The sequence below is a fragment of the Myotis davidii genome, unplaced genomic scaffold (assembly GCF_000327345.1).
Source record: "Myotis davidii unplaced genomic scaffold, ASM32734v1 scaffold363, whole genome shotgun sequence".
Lineage (NCBI taxonomy): Eukaryota > Metazoa > Chordata > Mammalia > Chiroptera > Vespertilionidae > Myotis > Myotis davidii.
In genome coordinates, this window is record NW_006294069.1 from 2,955,766 (window position 1) to 2,968,942 (window position 13,177).

At 47.4% G+C, this 13,177-nt stretch overlaps 1 protein-coding gene across 1 annotated transcript in view; it reads left to right on the forward strand.

Moving 5' to 3' along the window:
• The window catches only part of DOC2B (double C2-like domains, beta), a 55,549-nt gene extending 42,749 nt beyond the window's left edge, over nucleotides 1–12,800 (forward strand). The window contains exons 7-9 of the mRNA XM_015566807.1: nucleotides 8,058–8,139; nucleotides 9,129–9,225; nucleotides 9,729–12,800. Coding sequence (XP_015422293.1) covers nucleotides 8,058–8,139; nucleotides 9,129–9,225; nucleotides 9,729–9,865 — 316 coding nt within the window. The 3' untranslated portion in view covers nucleotides 9,866–12,800. The remainder of the gene's footprint in view (nucleotides 1–8,057; nucleotides 8,140–9,128; nucleotides 9,226–9,728) is intronic.
• The last annotated feature ends 377 nt before the right edge of the window (nucleotides 12,801–13,177 follow it).

Sequence of the window (13,177 nt, forward strand, 5' to 3'; positions counted from 1 at the left end):
TGCCTTCCTTCTTCCAGCTGCCAGCACCGGCTTCCCTCTGGCACCCGGGACCCGGGATTCCCTCGCAGCCCCGGCTTCATCTGGAAGGTTGTCCAGAAGGACATCCAGTCTAATTAGCATATTACACTTTTATTATTATAGATGCTGCAGTGAACATAGGGGCATTTTTATCCTTATGAATAAATGTTTTCAAATTTTTCTGGCACATGCCCAAAAGAGGGATTGCTGAGTCATATAATAGCTCTATTCTCTCTTTTTTTTTTAAGTGGAAATATTCTTTAATTCTTTGAGGAACCTCCATATTATTGTCCAAAGTAGCTGCGCCAATTTACATTCCCACCAGCAGTGTACGAGGGCTCCCCTTTCTTTACATACTCCCCAAAACGTTCTTATTGACAATCGCCATTCTGACAGGTGTGAGGTGGTATCTCATTGTGTTCTGATTTTCATTTTCCTAATGATTAGTGATGTTGAGCATGAAAATATATCTCTATGTCTTCCTTGGAGAAGTGTCTGTTTAGGCCCTCTGCCCATTTTTTTTTTATTTCAGAGAGAAAGAGAGGGAGAGATAGAAACATGCATGAGAGAGAAACATCCATTGGCTGCCTCCTGCATATCCCGTACTGGGGATTGATCCCACAACCCTAGAATGGAACCATGACCTCCTGGTTTATGGGACAACGCTCAACCATCTGAGCCACACTGGCCAGGCCCTCTGCCCATTTTTTAATCCAATTGTTTGGTTTTTGTTGTTGAGTTGTATGAGTTCCTTATATATCTTGGAGATTAGCCCCTTATTGGAGGTATAATTTGCAAATATCTTCTCCCATTCAATTGCTTGCCTTTTTGTTTTGTTGATGGTTTCTTTGCTATGCAGAAGCTTTTTAGTTTGACATAATCCTGTTCATTTTTGCTTTTACTTCCCTTGTCTTTGGGCTCAACTTCACAAAAACCCCTCTGAGACCAAGGTCCATAAGTTTGGTATCTATGCTTTATTCTATGTCTTTTATTGTTTCAGGACTTATATGTTCAAGTCTTTAATCCATTTTGAATTAATTTTTGTGTATGGTGTCATATATAGTCTAGTTTCGTTCTTTTGCATATGGCTTTCCAGTTTTCCCAACACCATTTATTGAAGAGACTTTCCTTTGGCTACTTTGTCAAAAATTAGTTACCCATATATGTGGCCTATTTCTGGGATCTCAATTCTGTTCCATTGGTCTATCCATTTTTCTGCCAATAGTATAGTTTTGATTGCTGTTGCTTTGTAGAATAGATTGAAGTCAGGGAGTGTGATATCTCTGGCTTTATTATTTTTTCTCAGATTGCTTTGGCTATTCAGGGGCTTTTTTGGTTCCATACAGATTTGAAGTATAAAGTATATTTAAAAATAATAATAATGCTATTCTTCCAATCCATGAACATGGAATATTTTTCCATTTCTTTATGTCTTCTTAAATTGTTTTCAATGGTGTCTTATAATTTTCAGTATAAAAAGAAGGTCCTTCACCTCCTTTTTAAAATTTATTCTCGCCCTAACCGGTTTGGCTCAGTGGATAGAGCGTCAGCCTGCGGACTGAAGGGTCCCAGGTTCGAGTCCAGTCAGGGGCATGTACCTTGGTTGCGGGCACATCCCCAGTGGGGGGTGTGCAGGAGGCAGCTGATTGATGTTTCTCTCTCATGGATGTTTCTAACTCTCTATCCCTCTCCCCTCCTCTCTGTAAAAAAAAATCAATAAAATATATAAAAAAATAAAATAAAATTTATTCTCAGGTATTTTATTCTTTTTGTTTTGATTGTAAATAAGATTGTTTTCTTCACTTTTTCTAATATTTTGTTATAGAGGAATGCAACAAACTTTTGTATGTTGATTTTGTATTCTTCATTTTATTGTATTTGTTTATTATATCTAATAGTTTTTTGGTGGAGTCTTTAGGATTTTCTATAAATAGAATCATGTTGTCTGCACATAGTGACAGTTCTACTTCTTCATTCCTAATTTAGGTGCCTTTTTTTTATTTCTCTTGCCTAATTGCTCTAGGACTTCCAGTACTACGTTGAGTAACAGTTTGAGAGTGGGCATCCTTGTCTCATTCCTGGTATTGGTGGAAAGGTTTTCAGCTTTTCACCATTAAGTATGATGTTGCCTGAGAGCTTGTCATATATGGCCTATATTATGTTGAGGTACTTTTCTTATCCATTTTATGAGTATTTTTTTTTATCACAAATGGATGTTGTACCTTGTTAAATGCTTTTTCTGCATCAATTATAAGCATATGGTTTTTTAAATTATTGATACTTGATTCAATGGTTTTCATCTTCTTTTAATGTAGTTAAATTGATAGTTTGTGGATGTTAGACCACCTTTGCATCCCTAGAATAAACTCCACTTGATCATGATGTATGACCTTTTTAATGTATTGCATTTGATTTGCTAGTATTTTGTTTAGAATTTTGTATCAGTGTCCATCAGTGATATTGGCCTGTGATTTTCTTTTTTTGTGTGTGTTGCCTGGTTTTGGTATTAAAGGTTGGCCTCATGAAATGAGTTGGAAAGTATTCGCTCTTTCTCAGTTTTTTGGAAGAGGTTGGAAAGGACTGGATTTAAATCTTATTTTTGAGTATTGGGTAGAATTCATCAGTGAGGTGATCTGGTCCTGGACTTTTGGTTTGGGAGAGGTTTTTGATTACTGTTTCAGTATTCTCACTAGTGACCAGTCTATTTAGGTCTTCCACTTTTCATGATTAGGTCTAGGAACTTTGTATACTTATAAGAATTTGTCCATTTCTTCCAGGTAATCAAATTTGGAGGCATGTAGCCTTTCACATTGTTCTTTTTTTTTAATATATTTTGTTGATTTTTTACAGAGAGGAAGGGAGAGAGATAGAGAGTTAGAAACATCGATGAGAGAGAAACATCGATCAGCTGCCTCCTGCACATCTCCTACTGGGGATGTGCCCGCAACCCAGGTACATGCCCTTGACCGGAATCGAACCTGGGACCTTTCAGTCCGCAGGCCGACGCTCTATCCACTGAGCCAAACCGGTTCCGGCCACATTGTTCTTTTATAATCCTTTGTATTTCTGTGGTGTCCATTGTAACTTCTCTTTCATTTCTGATTTTACTTATTTTTCTTTTTCTCCTTGGTGATACTTCTTTTTGTTTTCTATTTCATTTATTTCTGCTGTTTTTATTATTTCCTTCCTTCCTACTGAACAAAGGGGCTTCATTCATTCTTCTTTTTCTTGGTCTTTATGGTATAATATTATATTGTCAGTTGGGATTTTTCATTTCTTGAGATAGGCCTGCAAAGCTATAAACTTCCCTCTCAGTATCACTTTTGCTGTATCCTACAAATGTGTTTTCATCTGTCTCTATGTATCTTTTGGCCTCTTATTTCTTCTTTGACCCAATAGTTGTTCACTAACATGTTGTTTAATCTCTATATTATCTGTAGTTTTTCCAGCTTTCTTCTTGTAGATAATTTTCAGTTTCACAGTATTGTGGTTGGAAAAGATGCTTAGTATGATTTCATTTTTAAATTTATTGAGACTAGTGTTGTGCCCTCAACATGTGGCCTATCCTTGAGAATGTTCTGTCTGCATTTAAGAAGAATGTGTATTCTGTTGTTTGGGATGTAACACTCTATAAATATCAATTAAGACATTTGGTCTAATGTGTCATTTAATGCTGATATTTTCTTATTGACTTTCTGTTTAGATTATCTATTTATAGCTGTCAATGGGGTATTCGTGTCCCCTACTTTAATTGTATTTTTGTTCGTTTCTCCCTTTAGGTCTGTTAGTAATTGCTTTATATAACTTGGTGCTCCCAGGTTGGGTGCATATATAGTAACTAGAGGCCCGGTGCACAAAAATTTGTGCACTCGGTGGGGAGGGTTCCTCAGCCCAGCCTGTGCCCTCTCACAGTCTGGGACCCCTCAGGGGATGACCACCTGCTGGCTTAGGCCTGCTCCCCGGGGGATTGGGCCTAAGCTGACAATCAGACATCCCTCTGGCAGTCTGAGAGCCCTCGGGGGATGTCCACTTGCCAGCGGGGAGCAAGCCTAAGCTGCAGTCGGACATCCTTAGTGCTGCTGAGGAGGTGAGAGAGGCTCCCACCACCACTGCTGTACTGGCAGCCATTAGCCTGGCTTGTGGCTGGGGCGAGGCCCCCCTGTGGTGCCTGGCCAGCCTGGGTGAGGGGCTGAGGGCCGTTTTCAGGCTGGCCTGCAACTAAAGCTCCCAGCCTCTCCTTTTTTTTTATTCTGGGATTTATTTACCTTCTATAATTGAAACTCTGTTGCCTTCACTGGCACTCCCAGCTCTGAGGCCGTGGCTGGCTGAAAGCAAGTATCTGGGATTTGTTTAGCTTCTATAATTGAAACTTTGTTGCTTTTGGAGCTGTTGCTTTCAGAGCTTAGAGCAGGCCGCCACAGGCGGGGAACCTTGGCTTCCTCCATCACTGGAGCAAGCAACCCTCCTGCTCGCTTCAGCTGCGCAGCTGCCAGCCGCCATCTTCATTGACAGTTAATTTGCATATCTTGCTGATTAGCCAATGGGAAGCGTACTGGAGGTACAGTTAATTACCCTTTTCGTCTTTTATTAGATAGGATGTGTTATATCTTCTTGATGAGTTATCTCCTTTATCATTATAAAATGTGCATCTTTGTCTCCTGTTACGTTTTTTATCTTGGAGCCTATTATGTCTCATAGAAGTACTGCTACACCCTTTTCTCTAGATGCCATGTGCTTAGAGCAGCGGTTCTCAACCTGTGGGTCGCCAACCTGTGGGTCGTGACCCCTTTGGAGGGTTGAACGACCCTTTCACAGGGATAGGGGTCGCAAACCACAGGTTGGCGAACCACAGGTTGAGAACCGCTGGCTTAGAGGATCATCTTCCAGCCCTTCACTGTCAGCCTATGTTTGTCTTTGGAGCCGAGTCTCCTGGAGGCAACATGTAGCTGGGTCTTGCTTTTAAACCCATCTCTCTACTCTGTGTCCTTTGATTGGTAAGTTCAATCTATTTATATTTAGGGTGATATTGATACATGAGGACTTGCTTTAGCCATTTTATCTTTTTTTTAAAATATATTTTTATTGATTTCAGAGACAAAGAGAGGAGAGATAGAAACATCAATGATGAATCATTGATTGGCTGCCTCCTGCATGCTCCCTTTGTGGGGATCGAGCTCACAACCCAGGCAAGTGCCCTTGGACTGGAATTGAACCTGGAACCTTTCAGTCCACAGGTCGACACTCTATCCACTGAGCCAAACCAGCCAGGGCTGTCTTTTATTTTCTGGTTGCTCTGTATTTCCATTGTTTCTTTTCCATTGTGATTCCATCTGCTATTTTAGTTTGGCAGTTTTCTATGATTTGTTCCTGTTTTCTCATTTATGTTTCACATCTCAGCTCTGGGTTTTTGTTTTGTGGTTATCATTAGGTTAGTGTACAGTGTATCATACATACAATAGTCCTCCTAATGGCAACTCCATTTTTATGATTTTGTTATAAGTTATGTTGTACATTTGTTACAAAATTGCAGCCATTCTGGTTATTTTTAATGCCCCCTTTTCCCCTGTAACCTTTAATTATTTAAAATCCTATGCTGAAGTAGAATTGCTATTTCCTGCTGTTAGTCATTTTACTCAAAATTCTGTATACTATTGATTAAAATGTTTTTATTAATTTTAGAGAGAGGAAGGAAGAGGAAGAGAGAGTGAAAAACATCAATGTGAGAAACAGCTATCGGTTGCCTCCTGCACACACCCTGACGGGATTGAACCCACAACCCAGGCATGTGCCTTGACTGGGAATCGAACCGGTGACCTTTTGGTGCATGGGAGGATGCTCAACCAATTTAGCAACATAAGCTGGGCTCACTCATTTTTTAAACTTAGTTTTCTCTCCTTATCATCCTGACTTAGTTCTGGGTTTCTATCTTCGGATCCCTCTTCCAAGTGACCTCCTCTATTTCCGGTGCTCTCTAACGCCTTCCTCATCTCATTTACTGCATTTTGCAGTTCCAGAAATTCAGTTTGGTTCTTTTTGTAATTCCTATCTCTTTAGTAAAGTACTCCTTTTGTTCACAGATTTTATATCTGAGCTCATTAAGCTGCCTTTCTGAGTTCTCGTGTGTCTCGTTGAGGTTCTTTACAACTGCAACCTGAAATTCTCTGACATTTAAGTCAGTCTTCCAGGACTTTGAGGGGGTTTTTGGAGACTATTTTCTTTCTGTGTTCCCACGGTACTTTGGTTGCTCATGGTATTTGTTGGATTGTCTGCCCACCCATTTGGGGTAGTGAACTCATTTCTTATCTACTGTTTTGTTCTCAACAATTCAGCAGGTAGGGTACTTTCTTTTGGTCCCCAGCAGATGGTGTTAAAGTTTTGTTTTCTGTTACCGGCACTGTTTGGGCCTCTGGAATCACTGTGGAGCAGCATTAGCCCGGTTAAGGAAAATACTGCACAGTCACTGGGATGGTGGGGGTCACCTCCACTGTGGTGGGGGAATGTGGTGGGTGGTGGACTGGTTTTGTGAGCTCCCAGCACCACCTCCCTTTTACTCATGGTCACTGCCCCCACTGTGTTTTGGAAGCATTTCCACTGCCTCTACCAGGCTCTGCCAGGACGGGGAGAGAGAGAGAGAGAGAGAGAGAGAGAGAGAGAGAGAGAGCGCGCATATGGGGGCGGGCAGGAGAGGAGAGGAATCAAGTTCATGTTCCACAGCCCCAGACCCTGCCAGCAATGGCTGTCGGCCCTGCTGTGCTGTTTAAGACTTCCCAGCACCTCTACCAGGGTCTGCTGTGATGGGAAGTGGGGGAGGAGAGGGATGCCTCTTCCTGGGAGAACACTGCTTCTGCCCCACTCTGGAGCTGTGGTAGGCGCCAAACTGCATCTGTGGCTACCATCCCTGTCCTTCCCCTGCCCGCCTCCCTGCTCACTCCAGTATGCCCACCTTCAGAGGCATGAATCTCTCAAGCATGTTTGTGTTGAGCAGGGGATCCTTTATTGAGTTACAGTTGTCCAACTTGTTATAAATTTAAGGGAAGAAACAAAAGTCTTCTCACTCTGCATGATGCTGATTTTAAGGTGATGGAACTCCACTTTGTCTGGGCCACTGCATGTCAACTGTATGGCCTTTCTGGAGGTCAGTTTGGCAAAGTGAAGGAAGAAGCTTGACACGTGTGTGGCTTTGGGTGGGTAGTTTCACTTCTAGGAATTCAGTAATTCATTCAACAGATGTTCATTGACCTGCCCAGTGACAGGCACTGAGATGGGTGCCAGGAAGCTGGTGGTGGGTGAGATAGATGTGGTCCTCACCCCCAGAGTACCTCCAGCAAGGGCAGAGCAATGGTTCCTCAGTTATCTATAGAAACAGGGTGAGAGGTTCTGTAAAGGGGAGGTTCTGCGCTTCCTGTCCCGGCTTCTGAACCCCAGTCCTGTGCTGAGCAGCTCCCTCTGCCCCCTGAGCCTCAGATGAAGGCCCCAGAGTCTAAGGAGCTCATGTCCATGGAGAAGCTGGTTCACAGCCCAGCTGCCCTCTCCCTTAGGAAGCATTGTTGCTGCTGCCCAAAGGCCTTTCCTTCTCAGAGCTCCAGCAAGGTCGCAGCAATGGCTGCACAGCTCTAGGAATATACCAAAGACCGCTATTTTACACTTTAGAATGATGAAGTTTATAGTATGTGGATTATAGCTCAACAAATCTGCTATTCTTAAAAAAAAAAAACTAACAAGGCATTGACTCTGCTAAAAATATTTTCCTGGTGAGGCATGTGAGCTTTGTGAACATTATACTTGCAGACACAAGGAACATCCTCTCTCCTGGAGGGATAGAGGCTCCAGGTGCAGAGGGAGCCCCGTGCTGCTTCCGCTGTAGCTGACCGCCCAGCTTAGCCACAGAGCAGTGCTGGAGACTCTGAGGATTAGGATGAATGGGGAGGCCTTGAGTATCTCTCCAGGGACAAAGTGCTCCTCTCCAAGCCCTGCTGGCTCCATCTGTACCCACAGCTTCTCCCCACCCCCGCCTGCCTATCCATCGGTTGTAATTCCAGATATCTGAAGCCAGATGTGGACAAGAAATCCAAACATAAGACAGCAGTCAAGAAGAAGACCCTGAACCCGGAGTTCAACGAGGTACCAGGGGCGGGTGAAGCCGCAGGAGGTCCTCTCCCTCTCCACCTGGGAGGGACTGGGTTCTCAAGGGTCACGGGGGGGTGGGGGGGCGCTTACAGGAGAGCCCCCAGCTCTGGGGCTCAGGGGAGAGGCTCCGGCCAGGCTGAACCAGGCCGAAGTGATGCACATGGGGAGGGAGCAGCCTAGAAAGATTTTCAGAGGGTGGAATTGACAGGATTGTGGCTACAATGGATGTGGAATTGAAAGTGGAGCGGGTGCCCTGACCAGCTTGGCTCAGTGGCTAGGGCGTCGGCCTGTGGACTGTAGAGTCCCAGGTTCGATTCCGGTCAAGAGCAGGTACCTTGGTTGAGGGCACATTCCCAGTAGGGGGTGTGCAGGAGGCAGCTGATGGATGTTTCTCTCTCATGGATGTTTCTAACTCTCTATCCCTCTCCCTTCCTCTCTAAAAAAGTCAATAAAATATATATTTTTTTAAAAAAGTGGAGCAGGAAGTGTGAGGGAGATGGAGAAGCTCTGAGGGAGACGTGATCATGGCGAGGAGAGAAGGGTGAGGAGCACAGGGGCCTCAGGCAGAGCCTGAGCAATGCGGGGGGGGGGGGGGGGGGGGGAGGCGGTGTCCAGAGAGCGAGGGGGGCACCAGAGAGCAGAGCACCATGGAAGCCAGTGGTCAGCATAGCCAGACCCAAGAGAAGTCAAGGACACCAAGACTGGCAAACGTGAGTTGATCTGGCAACAGGAGGCCCTGAGAATCTTGAGAGAGAGGCTTCAGTGTCAAAGGAGCAGGTGGGTTGGAGTGAAGGGGGCCCTGAGGACCCCGGCCAGGCACTCGGGCATACATGGACAAGATGGATGAGAATCCACCATTGTCCACCACCAGGCACTGACCACCTTCCATTCACCCATCCCTCCCTCGGTTCATCCCCTCCCCATACCTCAGGGCGCTCTTGGCCATGTGGCATTAGCCCTGACTCTCCCCTTCTGGCCACCAGGAGTTCTGTTATGAGATTAAGCATGGGGACCTGGCCAAGAAGACCCTGGAGGTCACCGTTTGGGATTACGACATTGGAAAATCCAATGATTTCATTGGTAAGAGGAAATGGCTTGGAGCAATCTGGGTTCACAGACCGCCTGCCCCCACACGAGGAGCTTCATGCATTATCCAGCCCAGCTCCGTGTGGCAGAGGAAGAGACAGGCCGGGAGGGTCACACAGGGGTCTGTGGTGGAGCTGGCGTGAAAGGGGTGATGGTCCACTCCTCGGGCTGGACTCTGAGCCCTTGTAGCCCTGAATCCCTGTGGGCTTGGTGGCTGCACACAGTAGAGCTGCCCTGGCCCTTTTGGCTCTTTTTTGTCTCCCTCCCTTGGTACTGGGTAGAGGAAGGGCAGGGGCCCGGGCCCTGATCTTGAGGGCCAAGAGAGTGGCATGGCAGGAAGAACACTGTCCACCCTTAGAGCCCCGTGGGCAAGGTGCAAAGTCCAGCCTTGGGTCATGGAACCTGGGAAGGGGAGGGGGGCACTGGTTCCAGAGGGATGGGATCGTGAGAGCACCTGCCCCAGGCCCCTGGCTGCCCCCTGAAATTCCCTCCTGCAGGCGGTGTTGTTCTGGGCATCAATGCCAAGGGCGAGCGCCTAAAGCACTGGTTTGACTGCCTGAAGAACAAGGACAAGCGGATCGAACGCTGGCACACGCTCACCAACGAACTCCCTGGGGCGGTGCTCAGCGACTGACCGGCCCCCACCTGCCACCGCACCCAACCTTGCCTGTCACTTGGCCCAACACAGGCCTGGCCCTGGGCTTCCTCAGCTGCCACCAAGGGCCTCGGCCCCCACGATGGGGGAGATCCAGGACACCTGCTCGGACATAGAACCACTGCAGCCCCTTCTTGGAGGCCATGGAGGACCCAGCCACCTCGAGGGACAACAGGGCAGAGGGCCCCACCTGCTTTCAACCCCTGGGGCCTGACAAGGCCAGAGATAGGCAGAGAGGAGCTTGGCCTCAGCACCTACCCCAGGGATGGGGCTGGGGCTGTCCAGGAGGAAGCACCCTACTCATGGTCAGCAGTAAGGCACAGGGGACCAGGGCTAAGAGAACAGGCGTGCAGGGGCACCTTGGTGGGTCCAGTGAGAACTCCTGAGGCAGACACTAGGAAGAGGGCGTTGGGGAGGAGATTGGGGACAGGACTCTGACTACATCCGTTCATCTCTGGCATTACTGGGCAGATGGGAAAAGGATAACCTGAGAGCCAGGAGTCTAGTGAATTTCCCAGAACTCCTAATGAACATAGGCACTTGGCAAATACTTCCCTCAATTATTTCACAAGCCTCTGGGAATGGCTGAAACCCAGGGCCTGCCCTCAGGGAGTTTCCCATCTAATCGGGGAGCTGGAAATGAACCATTACAGTGGGGAGTGAGCAATGCTGTGGCCAGCCTGGCCTACCTGTGGGTGCTATGGACTCTGCTGGGAGGGCTTCCTAGAGAAGGTCATGCTGCAGCAAGGCCTTCAAGGGTAGTGGAGTGTCAGGCAGCCAAAAGGGAGGGCAGTGCAGGCAGTGGGGATGGTCTGCAAAGACCTGGAGGGGAGAGAATGGTGGTTGGGCCAGGGGCACCGTGAGGGACTCACAGGTTTCTCTGGGGGAAGGGTGTATGAGGATTGGGGCCCAGGCACGATGGTGCCCAGCCCTGCTCCCTCCCCATCCCTGGTGGCCAGGCCAGCCTGGGCTCCTAGCTGTGGGGGAAATGACGGAAGCCCTGTGGTGAAACTGATGCTGGGGCAGGGTCAAGCTCAATCCTCAGACTCAATTTGCCCACCTTTGATCTCTTTCTCCTCCTGAGGAACCTGGAGGATGGACCCTGCCTCTCGTTCGTCCCAGCATCAGATTAGCTGTAATCAGAACAGAAAAGGGCCCCTTGTTTTGCATGAAAAGAAGCAAAAATTCCTCCTGTCCACATCCATTACTCTTCCTCTGCCCCCCTCTTCCCGGCCTTGGGACTTGTAGTGGGGGGACCCCAGATGGTTGCCCTCTCAGGAATACTGGGCAACAGTACAGGAAAGCTAAGAGGAAGACACCCTGCCTGTGGCCTGTCTGTACCCTGAGTTAGGGTCTCCAAAGAGGCGTTGAAGGATGAGGGCCCGAGTCTGAAGCCCCAGACTTTCCCTGCTTACCAAGGGGCCTTCAGGGATTCTGGATGGAAAAAATGCATAACCAAGGAATTTCTGTGTTCAGTCTATCACTGCACTTGATGGGAGAGGGAACCCAGAGAGGGAAAGGCCTTGCAGCCCTACCACAGCTGGGGCAGACCAGGCTCCACGGCCCCTATCCCACCCCTAGCCCAGTGCTCTGGACACCACACTTCAGGGGGAGTAGGATGCTGGGCTCACACATGAGTTCCTGCTAGCTGCCAGCCTAGGGCTCTCCCCTGCCCACTGCCCACACACACCAACGGTAGCTGCAGGGCTCACAGGGGTCGGACCTGCTGCAAACACAAAGCACACCACCATCTGAGGCCTGGGGTGATGATGTGAATCCCACCAAGTGCCCATCAGCCCTCTCCCGTTTGCAGGGAACTCGGGACTCCAGCCTCCACACAGTACCTGGCAAGCTTGGCTGGTCATCGAACCTTGGTTTTCCCATCTTTAAGAAGGCTTTGTGCACTGTCTTAATGAATCTTCACAACCCGTGTGTCTGGGTGAGCTCTGGGTATCGTCTTAACTTTGTCTTTTGGAGGGCCTTATTCAGAGAGCAGACTCACAGCCTCTGTGAAAACACGGAAATGCTGAAAGGCAAAGCTAGAAAGGGCTGTGAGTCCACCTAGTATAACTTCCTTATCAGATACATAGGCTCAGCTGGGACAAGAACCAGGACTCTCAGCACCCAGTCCAGGGCCCTCTACTGCCCCAGGCTGTGCAAGGGTAGGTAGGTTTGGCCCTCAAAGATGGTCCCAGCCGACCACAGGAGGCAAGGCTTCTAGGAGCACAGCCATCCCAAGTGAAGGGTGGGGCCCTTGTGCAGGAGGGCCCCCAGAGAATGACAAACCCTTCACCAGAACCCTGGCGCTGTTCTAGACCACTTGCAGATTGTATCTCTGTTAAAGAAAGCTCTTTGAGAAGCTGCAGAGCTCTACCTTTGACCCCAAACTGGCATCTTTCCTCTGATCCATCAGATATACGAAGATGGGAAATTGACACCAAAAAAGAAAAAAAAATGTCATTTCAAAGTCAGGTGTCAGTAACCAGGGGGGTCTCCCACTGCGCTGCATCCACCTCCACCACCTCCCTTCCTAGCCTCCACCCCACCCAACGCCAGCACTAGCCAATCCCGGACGGGCCAGTCTTCCAACCCTGAAGCGGTAACTTCCTGACCTCTAGGGGTGAGAGCGAGGAACTGCACCTCCCGGCCCGTGCATGTCCAGTCTTTGTTCCTTCCCAACTGAGCACCTCTTGATGCATGGACTCTGGCTGTCCTCGACACAGACTCTCGTGCACTGCTTAACACTATTTTGCTACCATGTGATGGCTGCAGAAAACGTCCTTCAACTGCAGCCCCACACACAATTTTTGTACTTTCGTCTGACCTACCCAAAGGTGTCCTTTTTAAGTCTTATTTGTTAATATTTGTAATGACATATAATCCAAAGTAAATGGAAACATTCATTGCAATCCTATTGGCTTGGGAGATCATTTAATAGATTTGAACAGGTGGGCAGGAAAGAATGAGAAAATGGCAACTGGACCTCCTCTCATTTACTCTTCACCAAGAATTCATTTGAGGTAGGTTTCCATGTTACAGATGAGAAAACTGAGGTTCAGAGAGGTTGAACCTCTGGTAAGTGACAGAACCAGAATTCAACTCATGCTTCCCAAGACTTTTTATACCAGGAACAGCATACCACACTGTCAGTGACCCATTCAACAAACAGCTGTGGAGTATTAACTTTAATGCCAGGCACTAGTCTAAGTCCCAGGTCTAGGCTCTTAGAGCAGATTCGTCAAGACAATAAACAGTAAGTATAATAATGATATGGTCAAAGATTTTTTTTAA